The sequence below is a fragment of the Rosa chinensis genome, chromosome 6, assembly GCF_002994745.2.
Source record: "Rosa chinensis cultivar Old Blush chromosome 6, RchiOBHm-V2, whole genome shotgun sequence".
NCBI classification, from domain to species: domain Eukaryota; kingdom Viridiplantae; phylum Streptophyta; class Magnoliopsida; order Rosales; family Rosaceae; genus Rosa; species Rosa chinensis.
In genome coordinates this window covers 45138757-45163024 of record NC_037093.1, presented here as the reverse complement: position 1 = coordinate 45163024, position 24268 = coordinate 45138757, and the positions used below count along the sequence as shown (strand labels likewise).

At 39.0% G+C, this 24268-nt stretch overlaps 3 protein-coding genes across 3 annotated transcripts; all 3 read left to right on the top strand.

Moving 5' to 3' along the window:
• Positions 1-3816: 3816 nt before the first annotated feature.
• LOC112170348 (ribonuclease 2) lies at positions 3817-7896 on the top strand. Its single transcript, XM_024307607.2, has 9 exons — positions 3817-4082; positions 4184-4212; positions 4637-4710; positions 4977-5078; positions 5197-5200; positions 5410-5501; positions 6495-6656; positions 6972-7071; positions 7677-7896. Exons 1-9 carry the CDS (start codon positions 3853-3855, stop codon positions 7748-7750), a joined length of 867 nt encoding a protein of 288 aa, XP_024163375.1. The 5' UTR covers positions 3817-3852; the 3' UTR covers positions 7751-7896.
• A 203-nt stretch (positions 7897-8099) lies between these two features.
• Positions 8100-11012, top strand: LOC112170347 (cytochrome b561 and DOMON domain-containing protein At3g07570). Its single transcript, XM_024307606.2, has 4 exons — positions 8100-9039; positions 9280-9679; positions 10267-10553; positions 10704-11012. The coding sequence occupies exons 1-4, from the start codon at positions 8851-8853 to the stop codon at positions 10932-10934; spliced, it is 1107 nt and encodes a 368-aa protein (XP_024163374.1). The 5' UTR covers positions 8100-8850; the 3' UTR covers positions 10935-11012.
• Positions 11013-11865: 853 nt separating this feature from the next.
• LOC121049846 (transcription factor RF2a-like) lies at positions 11866-13446 on the top strand. The gene is made up of 5 exons (XM_040508099.1): positions 11866-11941; positions 12338-12402; positions 12495-12565; positions 12979-13063; positions 13179-13446. The coding sequence occupies exons 1-5, from the start codon at positions 11913-11915 to the stop codon at positions 13259-13261; spliced, it is 333 nt and encodes a 110-aa protein (XP_040364033.1). The 5' UTR covers positions 11866-11912; the 3' UTR covers positions 13262-13446.
• Positions 13447-24268: the final 10822 nt, after the last annotated feature.

Below are 24268 nucleotides of genomic sequence, written 5' to 3'. Positions count from 1 at the left end.
AGATGACTCCTCTTACCCAACAGGGCAGGCATAGGATCAACATCTTTGAGATATCAATAATGGTGGACTTTTGCTGAGATTCATCCACTAACACCGACGAGGGGTACGAACCTTCAAAAATGAGGCAGGGGCAAGTAGTATCATCGTACCTAAAACTCAAAATGAGGAGCTAGCGATATATCCCTAACAGCCAAGGTAAAAGCAAAACTAGTCACCAACAATGTACGAAGAGTCAGAGAGGCATGATCGAGGTAATATGAACGGTCTTCACAGAGGCAAAAGCCCATGGTAAACCAAAAAGCCTATCGGAGGAGGGCCACGACAACTAGCCCTCCATAGCATAGACATACAAATATCTTATGGTCTCATGTACTCGTTCATAATTCAAACCCGATTTGGTAAAAGCCTAGTTTGAGCGGAGATACAAGTTCCGAAGAGTCATAGGTGATCAGTTGGTATCTATAATCAGAAGCACGCATACATTTTTTCCATATGGTACACAACATTAGTTGATTATGGTACCAGCCTAAAAGGACCAAACCCAACAAGCATTGCTCGGCTCTGTAAGGACGAGGTTGAGGGGATGGAGCCCATTTCTCCAACGTTGTGGTAGTTCGCTATGATAATAGTGGCCTCAGGATAGAACCATGGTCTACATGAGAGAATTCGCTGCTTATCAATCAAATTGGAGAGGTGGAAGAAGTGGCGACCGCTAGGACACTCCTGAATAGAGAGGCACCCGATGGTCGCCCAGACACAGTTGAACGAAGCAAAGTCACCGGAAACGCTGCCTGTGCCGGCGACTCGCGTTCCGGATCGAACGAACCCAATCGCGGGGCGTTCGCGATCCGGATCGCTGGTGTTGGCGAACTCAAAAACAGATCAAACAGATCAAAAACATCCTCTGAATCTCTGATCAAACAGATCAAAAACATGGCCTCCATAGTCCATACGGATCAAGCAGGAGCTCAGAGCCATACGGATCATGCACCGACTCACCGGAATCTGGATTCTGGAAACTCAGAGCCAATCCCTGTGTTTTTGATCTGTTGTCGAAGTGTCGAACCATGGTGTTGGCAATCGAACTCAGAGCCCATTCCAATCACAAATTCACAACTCAAGTCTCAAACAGTCAAACAGATCAAAAACACGGCGTCACCGACTCACCGGAATCTGGAAACTCACACCGATCTAAGGAAGCCGCCTCTGCTGATCTGCAGTTCTGCACCGCATCGTCAAACGCCACCGTGGCTTCCTCTGCAGGACTGCTTGCCTCTGGCTTCCGATAGATCGGCGGCGGCGGCGGCAGTTTCCTTCGTGTTTTTGAAGAGAGATGGAAAGAATCAGACGCAAGAATCACGAATCCAATGAAGAATCAAAAATAAAATCAGCTTTTTTTATTATTTGTTTTATGTTATTTGTTAATTTACTTGTTAATCCTTCATGAGTAAGGTGCTTCTCATAGTATATTAATAAGGGGTATTTAGGTAAAATAAAAGCCATTTAGGATCAAGATTAGGAATCCTAATTTCTAAAGATGTTGATTGACCCAAACTCTATTTATACTACATGCAAACAGTAGTACGTACAACTACAAAGCATAAAAAAAAAACCTCTCCTTTAAAAAAAAAAACCTCTATTATTTTAGCTCAACTCAACAATGGCGTTTGGAAAAAGAAAACCATCCCGTCAAGAACCAATTTTTGAAGAAAATTATGAAGGTGATGTCGGCGAGCATGAAGACAATAATATTGTTGAAGAAACTCAAGCAAGTAATACAGAGTCTACAGACCAATCATCGAGTAGAAACAGCCACGAACAAGCTCAAGAATCTCAAGAAATTCCAATGAATTCTGACATAAAGCCATTACTCAATGAAGTTATTATCGCCAGTGGAGCGCAAGGAAAAAATTCAGGTGGAATAAAGACATGGACCTGCAAACATTGTAATATTCAGTTTAAGAGTTCATATACTCGCATTCACTACCACTTTTTTGGTAATCTTCCTGGAAAAAAATCAGAGATTCGTCGATGTCAATCATTGATTAATAATCGGGAGGAATATGAGAGGGTTCGCAGAATGGTTATGGAAGCTGAAAAAAAAGGAGGAATATATTTCATCCTATGCACTTAATGCCTTAATTGCATCCATGCTTGTTACACAGCTTATTAAAACCTTTATCCATATTCTCTAGCATATTTATCCACTGAGTTATCAATGTATTTTTTATATAGCAATATCTTGTAACTTGCTGTCTTTTTCTTTTACCAAGTATATTAATTAGTTTAATTACTAACTTGATATATGTATGTTTTGTTTCACACGATATCACAAATAAACAGGTACTAGCTCAACCAGTGTCAAGTTCATCTGCTGAAAGGAATTGGAGTACGTATTCATACATTCACAATGTCAAGAGAAATAGGCTGAACGCTGAAAGAGCTGATAAATTAGTTTTTATTCATTCCAATATTCGTCTGCTTTCACGTTTCTCCGAATGTTACAATAATGGAACTTATAAGAGATGGGACATTAATCCGGAATCAACGGAAGTAGATGATTCACCAATGAGATTGGAGGATTTGCGATGGAGAATGTTAGACAGAGACTATGTTGATGAGGAAGAATCATCGCGTACCAAGAGTACTTCAAGCAGACCTGTTCCACCCATTCTCAATGCACAACCGATTCGGCCAGGAACACATCAAACTGATATATCCAGATTTGCAAAAGCAAGAGACTCAAGCGGCACTTCTAAATAAGAACTTAGACAGGCGTGATGGCCAAGCCTCCCACTGGGTTCCAGCCATCAAAAAAAAAATTTACTTTTAAGCATTATTTTTCTTTGTTGGATTGAAAAACTCAATTAATTTTTGAGTAGTAGTGACAATTTATTTTTATTTTATAATTTTTCTTGAGATTTTTATTTATGGTATGGTTATCTCTTTATTATTTTTTATAATTTTATTTATCATAATTAATTTATTTTAATTAAAATTAGCTAATATATCCTAGCGTACCGCGTACCCTGAAGACTAGCGTACCGCGTACCCGTACCGCGTTCCCGTACCGCAGCGTTCCGCGTTTCGTGTGACTTTGGAACGAAGCCATGAAATACTTTGAGCTTACTAATACGAAGGAAATCAAAATCAAATCAGATATGTGTAAAGATGTATATTAAAAAACACTTACATTAATAAAACCAAACTCCACAAAAGAGAGGTTTCATCCCTTCAAAAAAAGAAGAAGAGAGGTTTCATTTGAACCTTTAAGGACTAAATTTAATTTAGTACCCTAAACTTAACACCTAAATCATATCAGTTCTTTACTTCTTTTATGTTTTAATTTCATCAACAAACACTCTTTAATCTAATCTATAAATTTTGACCGTCAGGTGCTGCCACTGCTAAAATATAACCTACATGTTAGATGATGTAGCGATAACTAATATAGTGTTTTAATCTGTGTATATTAGTGGTCCAAAAACTCAAATCGGACATCTCGGCGCAAAGACGGTTTGAGTTTTAACCCGAACCATGCACAACCGTAATTCAAACAGAAACCCCCAAACAAGGGTAAAGTGCATACGAGTCAAAAAACAAATAAAGAAAAACCGAGCTGCAGTTAGCAGTTACCGTCGTTAGTTCGTTACTGCCACCAAACAGATAGACGCGAACTACGAACTACAATGAAGGCTCGCAAATAATTGAGGTGGGGGATAAAAAAAAAACAGACGTGCCTTTTGTGGTTTCCTTGACCTCCCAAAACACGCAATCTCAAATATACCCCTGTCAGCCCCTATAATACCCCCACCAGACGCATCTGCAATTCCACAGGCCCTCCTTGGAAATATGGCTATTCTCTCTGCTAACCTTGCCTCTTCTGCTGCACTTGCATTGATTCTAGTAGCGGCTTCGCTGTGTCTGATTGAAGCCAAACAATTTGGAATTGGAATTGAAATTGGAAGCAGAGGAAGGCCAAGGCAGAGAGAGTTTGATTACTTTAACTTGGCCTTACAATGGCCTGGAACCTACTGTCAACGCACCCGTTATTGCTGCCCCAACAACGCCTGCTGCCGAGGGTTTGTGTCTGATCGTTTGTTTGGTTGAGTTTGCTGATTTTACGGATTGGGTTTGGTTCTGATGTTGGTTTTTTGGTTTTTTTTTTTTTTTCTTATTCCAGCTCAAATTCTCCGGCTGTGTTCACAATCCGTAAGTAAAGAGATAAGTTTTGTGCGCTTTTGATGTATTGTAATGATGGAAAAGCATGACTTGGGTTGATTGTTTTCTTAAAGTTTGAATCTTTTGCTTGCAACTTGGGACATTGTAGGTTGATGTTACTGGAATTTAAATTTCTGTTCTTGAAATTTTGGAAAACGCTGCAAGTGTTAGTAAGTAGCGGCTTTTCGCATACTGTTTCTGGGTTTTGAGAGATAGTAGTGTATTTTTCATTGAAAGACATACTGGGGAAGTGGTCAGTTAGTGTCTTGGAATCTCATATTAAATCCAAGAAAGGAGGGTTTCAGAGTTGTGTTTGACTTATGATCAGAGTCATTGTTTGGTGGGCTATTCTATGCATGAGACTTTCTATATATATGAGAATAGGCTTAACTGGTATTCGATATGTGTGTGGCAGATGGATTGTGGCCTGACTACAATGATGGAAGCTGGCCTGCCTGTTGCACAAAGAAGAGTTTTGATGAAAAAGAGGTCTGTGTTTTTATTTCGTGTGCATATTATTTTTTTGGGCTGTAGATACCTCAGAAAATCCTTTACAGAAGGATGAATTCTATCACCCATGCTCTATGTTGTATCAACTCTGACAAGGGGAGTTGAGCTCCACAGTTCACTTTTCTTTAATATAGGAAGCATCGTAACATGTATCCAAGCTTCAGCAGTTGCAACTTTTTACCCCTTGGATACTTATAGTAGCATTTGTGTCTGAATCTCACAACTCTTTCTTTACATGTTTGTAGATCTCAACATTGCTTGACCCCTTGGAGAAATACTGGCCCTCATTAAGTTGTGGTAAACCATCATCCTGCCATGGTGGAAAAGGATCCTTTTGGGGTCATGAGGTGGTCATCAGATTTTGACTTATTTTGTTCTTAAAATTTTTTACGACCCTAACCGAGGTCTAACTCTTCTTCGTTCATGTTTCCATGATTACTGAATTGGGGGATATTACAACGGCAGTGGGGTAATCATCTTCATCTTTTCTCATCATCATTTATAATGAACGGGCACTTATTTAGTTTTCGCAACAATTATTTTGAATTCAGACTGATGTGATCATTATGACAGCTCATACAATGTTACTTTGAAAAAGCATGTTTCTCTTGGAGATGCATTGCATGATGAGTTTGCATTCTTGCATTTGTCTTGCTCATTTTTCATTGATACCTGCAGAGAAGCATGGGACTTGCTCCGCTCCAGTAACTGGAGATGAATACAACTACTTTTTGACGACCCTCAATGTGTATTTTAAATACAACGTCACAGTAAGTTTCAGATACTGAGCTGGTTATGCTCATAACAGAATGAAATATTGATACACATTGTTAGAATCTCTTTTATTTCTTCTTTTTTAAGGTACTAGAACTGTGTGATTGCTTGTCATCCATGCGTGAGATTTGTGGACTTATAATTGTATCTCTACAATTTGAGATACAGTGGCTTCTATTAGTTATTTTGTATACTAATTACAAGGCAGACTTCAATATAAGATATGCAAATACCTGCATAGTTACACAACATGAATGTGGGGGAAGTTTGGCTCAGTGAACAGAATCAGTTTTTTTTCTTTTTTCTTTTTTCTCTGGCAGTTGTAGTAATAACACCATTTTCTATGTGAATCGCAAAATTATGGATAGGCATTTTCTATTGAGAAACATGGGACATCTGTGAGCGAGATGAAGTTCACTTAATTTAAGCGTTTCCACAACCCTATGTGATGTTTGCAATTGCAATTCATGGAGACTATAGAGACATACATACACATGTTCTTGTGATGATCTGTATCTTTAATATACTGATGCAGGACCAATTGAGCAGAACTCTAGAACTAGGGTTTATTTGCAGCAGTTTCGATTGTTGGAAAGAAAAGGGATTTAGAGTAAGGAAATTCAGGAAGGGATAGGCTACTAGCATCACACCAGTAGGGTTTCTAGGCATCACACCTAAGGTTAGGTTGCATCACACAAACTTGGAGAGAAGCAAAAGCTTTCAATTTTATTAATCTTCAATCTGGAAATAAAAGCCTACAAAGGCCTCTATATATAGGGAGGCTAAGATAATTCTAGAATAACTAGGAATATCCCTATGCTTAAAGAATCCTGACTTAAACTATTCTGCTTGTATTCTTCATCATATACTGTATCTCAAATTGCTGCTTTAAGAGTCGTTTTTTCATGCATATATGTCATTTTGTTCTTATTTGGTAATAGCAAATTTATGTATTGATATGTAATGGTAGTTTCTTACCCTGTGTGCAGAAAGTCCTGAATGAAGCAGGATATGTACCTTCTAATACTGAAAAATATCCTCTTGGAGGCATTGTTTCGGCCATTCAGAATGCTTTCCATGCAACCCCAAAGTTGGTTTGCAGAAATGGTGCTGTGGAGGAACTTCATCTTTGCTTCTACAAGGATTTCAAGGTTAGACTCTTGTACAGAATCAATCTCATATCGTCTAGAATAAAGTAGAAGTTCAAAGTAATTCTTCACTAGTAGATCGAGGAGTCAAACTCCTTATATGTGGTGGTTGTACATATTGTCAGTGTCTGACTTGAGGCATTTGTGGCTGGAATTTCATTGATTGAATTACTCCATTTCCTGAAAAAACTGAAAATTTGCAACATGTTGGATGATTGAGTATATATAGGCACAGAAGAATTCGGCATTTGACTATGGATTATGATCTATGTTCTGCAGTGGTTTTCTTATGTAATTAACTGATTGGTGTTATTGCAGCCCCGGGATTGTGCGGGTGGATCTAGCAGTTCAAGTGACATGTTATTTTCTGGTAGCTCATGTCCCAATTACATCAGCTTACCAGCATATGCATCACTGGGTAAATTTCCTTACATTGTAGTTATCTGATTGTAGGTTTACTGTACAGCTGAGGTCTGTTATTATTCTTTTGCATCCTAGATTTAAATCTGGTATAAGTATTTGTGCTTTAGGTTTCTTATCTTTCCTCTTGTCTTTCTTTTATGAGCTGCCTGTCCTTTTAAGCCTGTCACCATTTCACACATGCTTGAAGTCTAACCATATGAAAGTTGTGACTGTTTGTGTGTCCAGGCAATTTGTGCATACCTGTAGTGTGTGAATCATTTTTGAACCCTTAATGTTATCATTTAACAAGTTTACTAGGTTTTACTAGATCTCCCAAACAAATATGTTAAATTGGAACCTCTCTGTTAAATAGCCTAGATTCATGGCTTGCCCTCCGTTTTACTTTCTGAGGTCAGAAATACCTCTTTCCAGTCGATTCTTTCGTGGCTATCATTTGTTGGTCTCAACAGCATTGGGTTTTATTGTTGGTTGATACAGACATGAATGTCTTTTATCATCTGGAAGTTGGAGTGCTGTCGATAGTTGATTTTATCCTATAGAGGAACTTTTTATTTTCGTAGTTGTATATTCAAGTTTGATTTACTCTTTCTCTATGTTCAGGGGCTGGCAATGTGGAAAGTGAGGTTTCATGGGTGCCTGAGGATGTTGACCTTAGGTGGGTGGACAGGTTGTAAATTGCCCAATTCAATTGATGGGTGTTCCTTAAGCATTGTCACTAACTTTGTTGTCCAGCAGTATGGTCAAAATGTTGTGTAAATTCAGATCAAAAAATGGAACCTGCTTAACATTCCTCTTATTAAGATTGGTCTACTTCATCATCTGTACTGTAGCACGTGATCTAAATTCAGATACAAAAATAAAAATTTGGGAAATGGTCTCTCTCTCTCTCTCACTCTCTCTCTCACACACACACACAAACACGCGCGCGCAAACACAAACATAATTTAATACGTTTGAGGTATAAAACAGAAGTAAGGAAAAGACCACAGGTTGTCTTTGAGTAGTGTTAACAGACATCATTAGATATCTTCTGTGGAGGTGGTTATGCCGCCCATGTAATCTTGCTTGCTACTTCACTGCTACCATGCAATCATTACATAATTACACACAGGTAAGAAAAAGGTGAGAGAAAAGTTGGTCGTTCTATTAGAAAAATGCTATACCAGATCAGATCATAGCTTGCTCAGACCTTCTGGCAGTCTGGCTCCTCTTGGTTCAAGTCCTGTAGGTCATATCTACCAAACTTATCAAGCATATCCTTGAATGGGAAATGTTATCAAGAAGAAATCCTTGAATGGGAAACAGAGTCTTGCTGACCAGGTCTTAGGAACACAGTTTTTATGTCAGATGTAATTCATTTCATCTGGTTAAAAATTGTGAATTCAATATTTTATGTGCGTAATGCTACTGTGACATATGGGTACATTATCATAAGCTTTGAATCCATTCTTCCTTGTGTCACTCTTGGCTTCTTGCAAAGTAATATTCTAAATCAAAACGACAACCTTGTTCCTGGTGCTTGCCTGATCACCCTGATGAATATATATTAGACTTTAGTTTGCATACTGTAATTGGGTTGTCACTGCACAAGGTATAACTCATTGAGCAACGGTTTGGATTATTTTATTGTATCATTATTATAATGGTGATCATTGTCAACTTCACCGAGGTGACATTTATTGAAACTTTAAAATGATCACCCACTACTTGGCCCGCTTTAGCCCACCACCTAGAAACAAAGGCAGAGACAGATAGACAGAAGAGGAAAGGAGAGATGAAAGAAAACTCTCAATTCATAGTTTTCATCACCATCGCCATCACCATTTTTGGCTTAACAGCCATAGTGAATTCCCAAACAGATTCCTGCAGCTCAAGTCTAAACCTCCGGAGTGTCAATCTGCCCTTTGATGCAGCTTCCCTCAACTGCGATGCTGTGTGGGATTCTCAGGGTTACATCCTCAGAGTAAGTCACCACCTACCTCTCTTCCATGATTCATAGATATTTATGTTGCATATTTCATTCTCTCAGACACGGTCTAATATGTTATGTTGTCAAACTGTTAATCTTATGAATTCAGATTAACAGTTCGAAAACATAACTAGGCAGACTGTTTGACAAGAGAGCATTTCCTTACGTTCAAATTACATCCATATAATCATGATCAAGCTGTTGATGCTATTATGAAAACATACATTTTTGCAGTACTCACAGACCACACCAGGAACATGGACCTTTGTTCTCTCAGCACCTGCAGCAAATTCCTACATAGCAATGGGGTTCTCAAGCAATGGCCAGATGACCGGGTCCAGTGCGATTGTGGGGTGGGTGTCCTCAACAGAGGGAGGAGTAATTAAGCGGTACTACCTAGGTGGGACTTCATCAAACCTTGTGGAGGTCGACAAAGGGAACCTTGTTCTTACCAACTTCTCCTTCATCACAAATCAGTCTTCCACGGTATACATGGGGTTCCAGTTGGTGGCTGACCAACCACAAAGTAGGCTCATATACTCAGTTGGCCCAACTGGGTTGCTTCCTGTAGCACCTAACTACAGGTTGACCGAGCACTTTGACAAGGTCTCCACCACCATAAATTACATTACAGGTTAGTCCAACTCATTCAATGTGATCACTGTTTTATCTCTTCATTTTGTTACTAGCTAGTATAAACTATAAAGGGATATAAGAAATTGTTGGATTGAAGTTGGTAAGAGAACCAAGTGACCAATCGATGCATAGGTACCATACTTCAAGGTGATTGTGACATGACAACTAATGAACTTTATATCTTTTCTGCTTCTAGAAGGGGAGTTTTAATCACTTCGTCTTGAAAGTTGAGTGGTTTAATCACTTTGAGATTGGGTTTTGATTCAACAGTGAATGATTATGGATTTTCATTGGTAATGCCTTAATGGTGATTAAAAGATCAAAACTGTTGTGTATAGATAGACAAAAGTCTTCATAATACGAAGCTAACTACAGTAACAAAAACTGTTGCATATATATGAGGGTGGTTTTGATCATCAAGCTTTAGTTTAAGTGAGGATGTCCACACTAAAGTCCCTTGCCTTTCTTCTTATTTGATATCTGTTGGGTGCACCTCACTGGCTTCGTAGTAATGGAAAATGAAGATTGAGCAAAACTAAGATCTTATATCAAAGGATGACTATTCTCTGTTTGGAACTGAAACAGGTCAAACATCGAGCACAGGAAGTCCATATACAAGATTAAGAAGGAGCCATGGAGCACTGAATATGCTTGGATGGGGCATTTTGATGATAATTGGAGTAATAGTTGCTCGTCACTTAAAGTCCTATGATCCACTTTGGTTTTACCTTCATATTGGCATCCAATCATTCGCATTTGTGTTTGGAATAATAGGTGTCATTTGTGGATTTGTCTTAGACAATAAGACTAAAGCTGATGTCTCCACCCACAAAGCTCTTGGTATCTTCATTCTTGTGCTTGGATGTCTTCAGGTTTGTCAATACTCTTTGTTTTCATTTGCACGCTAGCAGAACTTGACATGTTCTGTTATGGTGTTTAGTCAAAAATGCACTTTTCTGACATGATTCGATATCTATCTGATAAATGATATCCTGATTATTGAGAGTCTGACAAATATGTAGGTGATGGCATTTTTGGCTCGACCAGATAAGGTATCGAAAGCACGAAAATACTGGAATTGGTACCATCAAAGCGTGGGAAGGCTTCTGATTATTCTTGCAGTTGCAAATGTTTTCTATGGAATCCATGTGGGAGAAGAAGGAACAGCATGGAATGCTGGATATGGAGCTGTTCTTGCTATCTTGGTTGTTATTGCTGTTATTCTCGAATTAAAATTGTGGTTTAGAAAATAAGAGTAGTGTTCATGTGCTATACTCTCTCTTTTGTATTGACGTTATTTAATAACAAGCATCCTTATTCTTTCATCCCCATGAATAGGCAATCCTTTGTCTTCCATAATTTTTGATTTCCTGCAAGAAAGTCCACCAAGAAAAAATTGTGGACACTAGCATTGAGGAAGAAAATCATACAAGAAAAAAGAGAGAGCCTGTTTTGTTTGTTCGTTTCTTTTAATTGAAAATTGGTTTGGATAGCTCATAGCATCATACAAGACCAAATTGAATTGTCAAAACCCCAAATAATATTTCCACATTTTATGGACAAAAAGTAGATTTGATTTACCTAAATTGGGACAAGCATTTTCATTCCTTCTAAAACCCATTTCAAAAGAAAAATGTTGGGTATGAGTATGACACATTTTCCCCCAATGTCATAATTCCAACAAATCATACGGAGTGTGTGTGTTTGGTAGGGTGATAATACAGTGGCTTTTCATTTAAGAGATCATGTGTTCAAGCCCATTCAAGAATGAGATGAAGTTCAAAAAAAGAAAATTAGCCCAAACAAATCATACAAGTATAAATAGTGGTGTCATACGCCCATATCCATAACCCCCAAGCAATCATTCCTGAACAAATAGTATCATAACCTCTAACAAATTCTGCCTTAACCAAAGGCCGAGAAAGACATTCCATTTATAAAGGACACACTTTTTCCACTCCATCTAAAACCTATTTTAAAAGGAAAATGTTAGATGTCACAATTTATTTTCGAGTATATAAAATGTATCACAATTTATTTCCAGCACGCTATGCACATCACATTGTTTCCTTAAAAGAAGAAAGATGTAGAACTTAATGTGAGGATGCCACGTATCCTGAAAAATGAAGTATAAAAAAAGAGTAGGGCTTTACGAATCCACATTGCACCGCAGCAGAGATAACACAACATATCAGCAGAGATTCCCGCTAGACTCTCCTCTCATCTACCGGATGGGAATTGCCACCACTCGTGTGACCATGTAAGCAATAAAAAGTTTTGGATATTACTATTGATTCTTTTTTTTTAAATTAAAGATTGCATGATGGTTTAAATCGAACGAATTTTATCAATTACTTGTCACAAAAATATGGTTGTTGTAGACCGTTTGTATACTTGTCGCTTGTAAGTTCTTCAGGTTATAGAGTGTTTGTATGCTTGTGGTCTAGTAGCTTGTAAGAAATTAACATTCTTCAGGTTAATCCTAATTAGTGGGATATAATTACAAACTAATTTTCCCAGTCCTTGAGTATTAATGTCAGATACTAATAGTTAGCTGCTGTTTTTTTTTTTTTTTTTTGCCAAATTAATGCTCTAAGATATAAACGATTTGATGATCTGCAATTGTTTTCTGAGTCTTAACTCTTTCTATCGGCAGAAGAAGAAGCATGTGTCGTCGTACTTCTTCAACCCAGAATGAGGACGTGGATATAGAACTAACCAGTATGTTATACAGGGCTTGAACACAACTTTTATTGTTTCTTTTTGGCCAACTTACAAAGCTCGGAAAACTGAATTTAATTTTTTTTTTTTAGTGCTTGTACGCAGGATTGAAAGGTTGGAATCTATTAGAGCTGATTTATCCTCTCAGCTGGCTGCATCGCAGGTTAATCAACTATTTATTACTTTAGTAGTATAGAGGAGCATCTAATTGGAAAATTTTACTCTACCTACGTCTATGTCATACACACTATATATGTAACAACAAATTTGTTGTCATTGTGGTAACATGAGTCATTTTTTATGTAATCTTAGTTCTATTATTTAAACTAATTACTGTATCTAGGATGTTGTTACAAGTTTGTCAACAATTAGTTGTTAATGTTATAATTTTGGTTTAATTATATGTAAATAGTATAAAATAAATGTGATAAGCCAGTATAGTAATTTTGGTACAATTAGATTGTAATTTTGGTTTAGTTAGATGTAACGAATGTATGATAAACATCACACTTAGATTGTCCCTTATTATGTGAACCACAACTAAAATTTTGGGATTTTTCGTATCTGATTGAGTAGAGAGATATTAACATCCTCCAATCTCAAAACGAGGTGCTGAGAAACTCTCTCGACCACACTGTTCTACAACTACAACAGGACCAAGGCAAGTGATGTTCTTTATTTCTTTGTGATATATGGTGCCTAGGAACCTTTTATTTAGTTGATAGGTAAACGCCTACAATGACCATACTAGTAGAGTTTATGTTTCTCTCTGGCAGCCTTGAATGATGAAATTACAAGGCAGATTGAAGAACTGAAGATAACCACTGGAGAAGAGGATCCAAAAACACCGCCTAGCTAGTTCCTCCCATTGAGTAGGGGGCTTTCAAACACAGACTGTAATAAGTTAGTTCAGGGGAACTATTAAAGTAGCTAATAAAGCAAGTTAAGTGTACCAAACGATGTGGAAGGGATTACGATTTGATGGTTTTTCATTCTGCAAGTTATTACAGCTGGTCGTACACACTTTTCTTAAATAAGATCAGTATGCAAATAACAGTTAATTTTGATCAAGTTCTGGATTTGGTTATGAGTTTTGCTTATACCGACCTTTTGGTCCTCTAGCTTCCAATGGTCTGTTTCCATAAGTGGTTCACAAGTCATCAGTGGATGCACATACATACATACCACATTATTCCACATTATACCTCCTAAATTTCATTTTGATCGAATAAATTTCATTTTACCTCCTAAACATATACATTCCACATTATTCGTATTCCCTAACATCCATTAGGTTGGGAGACATATTCCCCTAGCCTTGTCAGTTAGTAAAAAGAAATAATATAATTGAATGATCCAGATCACAACTCGTCGATCTGCGTGAGATTCGGAACAGTCAATTATATTATTTTCTTGTGTTAATGATCCAAAAAATTCTGTAGTAGGCCATGAGTTCAAATAATACTTGGTCTAGATCACAACTCGTCGTCCCGCGCAAGACAGGGATCAGTCAATTATATTATATCTTGTGTCAATACTCAAGAAGTTTTATCCTAGGTCATAATTAAGTTCAAAGGACACTTGGCTCGATGATGATCACCATATGCAAGGGCAAGTAATCGTTTTATTGTTGAAGTATTTACAGTAAAAATATCGTAACCAAGGGACTAGAGAAGAGTTTTCGATCCTTGGTAATCTATCGTAGGTCACAATGCATCCAAATCAAGAAGAAATATCCTCACATTATGCACATATGACAATGGATTTGTCTAATTTTAGATTATGGTTTTGAAAACAAGACTGCTAGAATTGAAAAATTGAAAAGAACTTTGATACGTAAAGTGAGTAGGAAATGTGTAAATGAGCTTTTGATGAAGATTGGGTCCTGACCAATTTCAGTTTAATTATGAGCCAAGTACTAGTGTCATACTATGAATACTAGCCTAATTCAGTTTCCTTAAGTTTCTCTACCTAGCCTGCTCATGTCAGCCAAGATTGACTCTCTAATCAATAACTCGAGCCATTCTATGAGTCATGAATCACCAATTATAAGGAAAGAGCTCGAGAAATTAGGAATTGAAGCAAGCCATGGGTCCATATTATGGTATATTGCCTATGAATTTTAGGAGACTACCGACTTCCGACTAGATTCACATCCACATTGCCAAACACACAAATTGGTTGAGTAGGTTCCTACCCAAGCATAACAAATAGAATTTTAGATATGGGATATGCTCAAAACATCAAAATTGTATTCATCATTCAATATATGGTCTGTATAATCAAAATTGGGCCAGGTCTAAACCCTAGCCCCCAAAACGGTGAACTACTTGTTATACATCTAGTTACCACGCAAACGAACATCGAACTAAATAGAAAAAGTGAGGAGAATTCATAGGAAGCCACAAGTAGCTGCCATGAACAACCATAAATTGGCTCCTCAAACTACCACAAGTCTGCGAATGATGATCTGAAGTTCCCTTGATGATGCATTGAGGTTCCCTTCTTCAATCTTCCTTGAAATGGTATGGAAATGGTGTAGGAATGGTGGGATATGAAGCACTATGAGATGGGGAAGAATGTAGAAGAGGAAGAGGTGGAGTAGAGAGGAAGAAAAGCTTGCTAGAATTTTGGGGACTAGACTTGAATATGGATAAAGAAAGAGTAGAAGAAGGATTTTGGTCATTGGGTGAAGGAGAGCCTTTGGATTTGGCTTCGAATTAACAATGGAGTGTTCACATGCCTTGAGCATGGGGGGAAGGTCAAAATCAGATTTATGTTTGATGTGGAGGTGGTTTGTGATTGGCTAAGAAGGAACAGTGGAGAGTTTTCGGTGGAGAAGAGGGAGTTCATTGCGAGGACACTTGGGTGGAAAATCGGAAGGATAGGATTAGAAAACATTAGGAGGAAATAGAAGGAGGTGACAGTGCTTATACACTGAAGGTGATTAGTGGTTGGCACCTTACGTTGCGGGAAGAGTGGTGGGCGGCGAAAATCTAGTGACTTGCCGAATTGCTTTGCTCCATGAGAGATTCTTGCGTGGGGCAGTCGCACCACGTGGCGGTGCAGCTGACCAATCAGTGCCCAATAATAGAGTATTTTGGGTATTGCACTTTTAAAAAACAGGGACAGTTTCTAAATAAAGAGAAAAATTTCTTATGTCTGATTGGTCAGACGTACCACATATCTGGTACGTCTGTGGTACATCTGACGTACGCAAGAATTTTTCTTGCTCCATTTTTGCATCTCGCTCCTTCACTATTTTGGTGCTTATTCGTGCTTGGAATAACAGGCTTTTAAGCCAAGCCCTTAACGACAATTCTAAGAACTCATTCTCGATTGAGTCACAAGTACGCTTGATTGTAGTCTACATAATATCTGCGCCTGTCTCAATTTATGGTGTTGGCCGCTAAGACTAAGGGCAGGCACCAGGCTGAGAACTTCAAAAATCTGTGAACCTTAGTAACCATGGATGGATGGTACCACTACCACTACTAGAGTGCGACGTTTATGTTGATAGTCCCTCAATAGAATTCGAGAAAAATCCCCACCCTATCATAAGCACGAGTACTAGGAAAACCTTGCCAAAAAAGTATGTTATAGCCATTGCTCTGACAAAATCTATTTCTAAAAAAGACGACACAAACGACATCGCATTTGTGAATTGAATTACGTGATACATGACATAAACGACACATTCTTTCACTTAACAAACAATGTCGTAAAGTGCCACATAATTGGGAAAACAATATAAAAAGAAGTAGGGTTTGCAGCTATAATAACCCAAGGCATGAAAGCAACAACGTAATATTGTGCCCCGCAACAGACAACTTGTACTAATCCAAACTCCGCACTGATCGATCTCTTGCACGTTTCTCATCTATCAAGGTTGTGTCGGAGCTGATTATCACTAATCTTTGCCCAAGTAAGTACTAAAATCAGTTTTTACAAATTTTTATACTTTTAGATACATAGAAATATGATTCTTAGCCATTCCTCAACTTATTCCCGACCATTTTTATGATCCAGATTATGGAAATTAATAAATCCATTTAGTCTAGACCATCAATTTTGGTGTGGGTGAATAATGAACCTAGTATCTCATATAATTAAGTTTTGGGATTCGGGTTATCCTCGGATCCAGAATTGAGATCCATGTTGTTTTGCATATGAATATGAAAGTTTGGTCCTCTGGACGTGAATATGGGACTCAAGTCCTCTGAATATCTGATATGAATTTGGGAGCGGGGTCTTACCAGGTTGATTCTGGCCCTTTTTCTGTCTGCTTTGGTCTTGAATTTGGGATGTCTAACACATCCATCTGGACTAAGGATCGATGCATGCTATGGTCCATATACTTCAATAGTAGTACAATAAAACCTCTATTGTACACTGACTGTTTAGTCAGAACAAATTATGGTCCCAATTTGAGCCAGTTTGAAATAAGAATAAACTCCGCATTGTAATAAGTTACAATTTTTTCAGTTCGATCTTAAGAAACTTGCCTCCATTAATAAGGCCAACAATATACAATGCACTTTAATTAAGATGAAAAAAAAAATTCACTGAAGTTGTTGGACAATGGTTTATTTTTTAGAGTTGAGGCCACATCTTTAAGTTTGCAGGTACATACCAACTCGTCAACATGAAATTTTGTTATTGAAGTGCAACGTGTTGGATTTGGTGAGGTGCAAACTGTTTACTTAGTAACTATAAAGATATGTGACAGTACTGTAATGTGGTCACTTTGGTGAGGTGCAAATTGGGGTGTTACATGAAGCCAAAATATGTTTGATTTATATCAAGCATATGTTTATAGCTTCTTGGCATGAAATTTTTAGTATTTCCATACAGCCTCAGAATTATCTCATAGTGTTCCACCTAGACCTGTAAATGGACCAGATTTTGATCCGGACCCGCTCCAAATCCGTAGCTATTAAACGGGTTTGGATCGAACATTTTGATCCGTTGATCCGTTAATGATCCGAATCCGTTAACCCGTTTAATAAACGGATTGGATTTGGATTTAGGTCGATCCGATCCGTTAATGATCCGACCCATTTTAGTAATAAAAAAAATTATTTTTTATTAATATATTATTATTTTTAAAAAATATAAAATATTAAAGATTTCTAATATTACTTTTTTGCAGAAATCTAAGAGGCAGTCTTCGTAATTTTATTTTTGATAATGTAATTTTATTTTTGGTGATACTCTTCATGTAGATCATGTTATTTTAATATTTTATTAATATCTTATGAGATATTATGATATAAATTTAATATTACTATTTAAAATTTAAAAATATTTGAAATTATAAACGGATCGGATTAGCGGATCGGGTATCCGTTAATCTGACGGATACGGATTTGGATCGAGGTATCAATGATCCGCCGGGTTAACGGAGCGGGTTTGGATCAAATTTTTTTTTTAGTAAACGGATTTGGATTTAGGTCGATCCGATCCGAACCCGGTCCATTTACAGGCCTAGTTCCACCTTTAATGTAGCACATAAAATCCAAACAACTTTTTTTATTTTTTTATTTATTTTTATTTTTTTTATTTTTTTTTATAACTACGCTCTATTCGTTTGGTTTAACTAATTGAATCACCAGTGATGCTAATTTTTTTATTTGTATTGCATCCAGTTGTGCATAATTATACGAAATCAAATACTTCAATGATATCTCTAATAGGCTAACTAATTAACTAGCTAGTTGAAGTATCTTCTTCTTGACCTAGCTCTGCTAGGGTTTGGGGCGGTGGCGTCTCCTTTGAGATCAGTCTTCCCTCTATCTACTCCACTTCAATGGAGTCATTCACGGGCTTTGGTCCGTCTCTTGCCATTCTTCCTGCCTTCTACTATGGGGTGGTTTGCCGGGATTTTGGCCGATTGAGGGTCGGAGACTCGGGGACGAAGGTTCTGAGTTCTGGCCTTGAAGGAGTGGAAGGCCAATCATGGTCTTCGGCGGTCGCTCACAGTGGTGTTTTGGCTGATGGTGACGATGGCAGGTCTTCACGTTCGACTGTTGGAGGTTTTTGGGTTCATGGTGATTCTGGCCTCTGGTCTTGTTTGTGCAGGTTGATTCATACTCTCTCTTCGACTTCTCCAAGTCGATGGTGGGCTGGGGATCAGGGATCGAGCCGGCAGTGGTGGTGGACTGGCCATCAGGGATCACTATGGTGGATCTTGATCCGGATCTGGGATTCGGGTGGAGATTGGGCTTGGTATATGGCCCACTATCTTTGGCGGGCTGCATATCAGTTGCTAGATTGGTTTGGGACTCTGTTTACTAGTATTGGATTCGAGACCCAAGCTTATGGTACCTGTTCGTGAAAGATCGTCTGCCAACATGGGCATGTTCTGATACCCTTGGCCGGCTTCGATTTTTAGGTGGGAGAGTGCCTTCATTCCGACGCCAAGTTGATTTTTGTCAATTTGTGCGTTGGAGTTCGATGGGTAGTCAAACCATCGACTACTCAATTCACTACACGGCTGCAATCCGTAGTGTAAAATTAGAACTGCGTTTCGACGCTGCTGCTCTTGCATTTTTTATTCTTTGTATTTCAGATGCAATTTTTGCATCTTTTCCTTTCGCATTGTTTATTTTCTTTATTATGCCTATTGACATGGTATCGTTGTAACCTTTCAATTTCAATAAAGGGATGACCTCATTTTACTCAAAAAAAAAAAAAAAGTTGTGCATAATTATTGTACTTCTCTTTATTATCATTTAAAAAAAAAATCGTTCTGCAAAAAAGAAAAAGAAAAAAAGAGCTATATATTTATATGGAAATTAATTCTTGGGTACATACTTACATGTCTTACACAAATTTACATATACAACAACAAATTTGTTATCATTTTGGTGATGTGAGTCATTTTTGTGTAATCTTAAGGGGCCGTGACCACTTACCCAATTTTAGAACAAAAAATGCCCACTTACTCCAGCAAGAGTTTTTTAACCCCATTTACTCAATCTAACCTCTAGAGACAGTTTTGCCCCTATAATAACTCTTTCCTCTCAGACTCTCTCTCTCTCTGTGCCGCGCACCACCTCAGGCTCCGGTCTCTCTCTATCTCTCTGCTCCGGCGCACCACACCAGGCTCCGGTCTCTCTCTATCTCTCTATCTCTCTGCTCCGGCGCCCCACCTCAGGCTCCGGGCCACCACCTCCATCCAGTCCCCACTGCCATCAGAAACGATCGTCAACCGTCATAGGTCCCTCAAGCCAGCCCCCAGATCGGAGCTCAACCCCCAAGCGCCGCCGTCACCGAACCAGACTCTCTCTCTCACTCTCTTACTGCCATGGCTGTTCCGGCACCCCACTTTCAGCTTCAGGCCAACCTCGATCGATCCACCTCCGGCGTCACCAACAACCAAACCACAGATCCACAGATCCAAAGCCCACAGCCACAACTCAGCCCCCAACTCCGATCCGACTCCGAACCCAGGCCGAATCGACTCCGCTCCAACGTGAAACACGCTCCGACGACTCCTCACAGTCCGGTGGGTGCCCAGATCAATTCCTGGGTGCCCAGATGTTTTTTTTTTGTTTTTTTTGGTATAATGAGATTTTTTTAATTTTTTTCCGGTATACTGAGATTGCAATGTAACTGTGGGGTTTGTTTAATGGTCTACTGGGGGGCAGTAGACACATTATTGGCCCCCAGTAGACTTTGATACGAGGGACATGGATCACTATAGTGTGGTGTTTTGATAAGTTACATGTTGTTTTCAGTGTATTAAAGTCAAATTATCTGTGAATCCTACAAAATGGTGCATTTTTGGTGGTCTATTGGGAGGCAGTAGAGACATTGGACTTTGTATTGGGGGGCAATAATATGATTATTGGGAGGCACTAATATAATTATTGGGAGCCAATAATATGATTATAAATTGATCAATTGTGCCTGTAGTGTATTCATTTTGGTTTTGGGAGTTCATACAATTCACTGGACGGCAATAATATGATTTTTGGGAGGCAATAATATGATTACTGGAGGCAGTAATATGATTACTGGGGGGCAATAATAGCCGGATTCCGGATTCCAGTCATCGGTCACCGGATTTCAGTTACCGGTTCCCGGAATCCGGTAATTGGTCGCCGGAATCCGGTCACCGTTCGCCGGAGTCCGGTCGCCGGAGACCGCGCCGGCCACTGGTCACCGGAGCACAGCAAGGTGGAAGGTGACTTCTCTCTCTAAGTGAGAAAGAAGGAGAGGGCAAAAAAGTCTCAAAAAAAAAGAAAAAAGAATTAATTGGGTAAAGGGGAAATAATCCCTTAGAGTGTTTTGGGTAAATGGGGTTAAAAAACAGTTGGTGGAGCAAGTGGGCAATTTTTAGCCTAAAATCGGGTAAATGATCATTTCCCCTAATCTTAATTCTATTATAGGTAATTTGAAAACCGTTGAAATGAGCTACTCTATTTGTTAATTAAAAAAGAAGAAGAAAAGAATGAAGCTTAGTGTTGGACCAAATACTTTCTTTCCAAATGTTATTGGCATGCATAAATATTAGACAAACTCTATATATTTACATATGCATGTTTCTGATCGAGTCGTTTTTCATCATTAGCGTGCACCATGGCTTCCAGGATTGAAGACATAAATGATCCAAAGCAAGCGAAAAGGTATAGCTTTCTGGGAAAACCCTCTCTTGCAGTAATTTTCTTAGGAAATACTACAAATTGAATCAATTGTCTTAACATTTCATCTAAACTAACATCATGGCATGCTATCTTGTTTCTAAAATTTTTTCCAGAATCAGCAACCGCATGTCAAAGAAGAGGTCAAATATGAAGACGCTATATTTGAAGAGACTTGAAGAAAAGGTAGTGAATCTGACATCTCAAGCAGCTATTCTATCTGCTCAAGTGACTTTCCTGCAGGTAAAATGACATTAATTACTATAGTGATTGAAAGTGTGCAGTTCATAATTTTCAGTATTGTTAATCATTTTCTTCGTTTTACTTTACAACCAACTTGTGAATGATAACTACAACTTCTGAGATGTTTTTCTATATTGAGCAGACAAACAAAAATGTACTCCAGTTTGAGATTATGTGCCTGAAACTACGTGCATGCCTCGCTAAGAAAGAGAATGAAGTTCAAGATGGTAAGCGATATTCTTTACTACAACTCTATAATATGGCCGGTGTCTAGAAATATGTAGTTGACAAGCATCGTCCAAGAACACACTAACATATATTTTATGTTTTTACTGGAAGCTCTGATTAAAGAACTCGAATCCACCATTATCAAGTTGAAATCAAGGAATGGAAACAGCACATCATGCAACGGAGGTGGCCTTGACCTCGGAAAAGTCTTCCCCTTCAAGCCTTTCCACAGAGGGTACTAATTACTGCAGCTGAAGCAACAAAGGTCTCTAGCTAGATCAGCTTGAGGAATAAGAATCTCTAACCAAATTTGGATTTGGTTACTGAGTTTAAATTCGTGATCTTCTTTCCTTTCTTATGATGTGTACTTCAATTACATCTTTTGTTAATTTTGGATACTTTCCATTTCAATCAGGACAAGAATCGCTAAGTCAGTAAAAGTGGTTTATTTAAAAGAGTATTGGTTCTTCAATTTTAATAGAATGACTAATTTCTAGGGCTGGGCTTGGTGCGGGTCGGGCCGGTTTGTGTTTGAAACTGCAACCGAACCGGATCATTCGGTAGGCCTATTTTTCGCACCGCAACTGCATTTTACAAGTTTTGGACCGGATTTCCAGTTTCGCCGTTTCATCGGTGCGGGCCGGTGCGGTTTCGGTGCAAACCGCATCCTTAAACAGCAACTAGAAAAAGAAATTTGATAACCTGCACATATATATATCTTGATGTCAAAACAAGAACACGCAGCAAACTAGGAACTACGGCTATAATATACACTCTCATCAGTCATCACATGTTTGTCTTCAACTTGATTTGAACACAGGAACTGGAAAGAAAAAAAAAAAAAAAAGAAGAAGAAGAGAGAACTGAGATTTTGGGATCCTGCCAATGCAAAAACTCATGGAACAATGACTGGTATTAAACTCCTGTTTGCAATAAAGCTTCTACTGATTTCTTGCATGCCTTATGTCCTTATGAGACAAAGTCGGTCAAGAAAAAAGAGAGAAAGCAAAATCAAAATTAAGCAGAAACTAAACAACAATAAAAAACCTCAAACTAGAACCCCAAAATTCCAAATTAAAACCCTCAAACTGAAATCTCTAAACAAATGAAAACCTCACCCCAAAATCCCAGCCCAGATCCCTAACCCCAAAATTTCAAGATAGAAACTCACCCAATAAGCTAATGTCGAGAGAAAGTGGGGGACTGAGAGAGGAACTAAAAGCAAGAGATTGGCGTGGCGGCTGTGAGGCGGCGACATGAGTTCGAGACAGAGAGAGATAGTTTGAGAGAGAGAGGCTAGGGTGGAGAGAAATATCCTTTTATTTGCTAAATATATATATATATATATATAAAATAAATCGGGTCGGGCGGCTTAATTCGGGCGGTTCATGATCCATAACCGAGCCCGCATCGGAGTCTATCGGGTCGGTGCGGTTTTAAAGCAAAACCGACGTCGTTTTGTATTCGGATCGGTTTCCGACCCGTTTTATTTGGGTCGGGTCGGGCGGTAACCGAATTTTTCCTATTTTATGCCCACCCCTACTAATTTCAGTTTACCCCCCTGAAGTTTGGGGTCGACATCATGTTAGTCCCTGCAGTTTCAATCAGTAGCACCCTCATACTTGTCAATTTCATCAACCGTGTCCAATTACTTGAGTTCCGTCTAAATTGGACGTTATATCTGACGTTGGGGCCCACTATAAGGGCTAAAATGGTCATTTCAAGACAAAAAAATATCAGAACAAAAAAACCCACTTTAGGGGTTAATCTGACGTCGTTTGGCCTCTTGGCCTCTGCTCCACCATCTCCATCCTTCTCTTCGCAGCCCACTCCTCTTCCTCATTCTTCAGTATTCCTCCATTCGTGTTTTCAGTTCTATTAACCCAAAAAAAGCATGGCTCTATCTTCCGAATTTGAACCGGAGAAGACAAAAGAGAAATCACACATCTAATGAATCCCCAGAAAACACAGGAAGACCTCTTCCACCACCATCACCACCTCCATAACTATGATCTGAACCCACTGAAGCCACCCTCAATCGTCCAATGTCCTCCCGAAAAAATACGTCGTCTTCATCGACCCCTTGTTCACTCCTCAAGGCTGACATATTTGACCCCTCTCTCTCCCCCCCCCCCCCCCCTTCTTCTTCTTCTACTTCCTCTTCTATAGCTTCAGATAACCACATGCCTAAATCAACACATTAAATTCCACCCTCTACACTTCGTCACCATCATCCACCACCAACCCTAATCCATCTCCATCTCTGCGACGAACAAGAAGACGAGACAGAGTGCAGAAGCATGAAACAGCTACACAAGCAATCGAGCCTCCTCTTTATCCTTGTCGGCATTCTCATCGGCTCCACCTTCTTCATCCTCCAGCCCACTCTCTCCTGCCTCTCCCCTTCCGAGCCCAATCCCTCCATCCCCCGATCCTTCTCCTCCGTCCATGACAGAATCAACACCGCCTCCTTCTCCACTGACCTCCGCAATAATGCCGACAAGGTTCTCGCCGGCCTCGGCAAGGCATGTGATTATCTGAATAAGAAGAAGAAAAAGAACCGGGTCAAGTTCTGGAAGACTGGGGTTGAGACGTCAAAGAGGCTTGAAGGGAGGTTGAGGGCAGTCGAGTCGGTGAATTTGGACCACAGCTAGTGCGCCGCTATGGTCGATTGGCCGGCTTCCTTGAACCGGGTCACGATTCCGATAGACATTGTGAAATGGGTGATTCCAAAGATTTGATTTTGG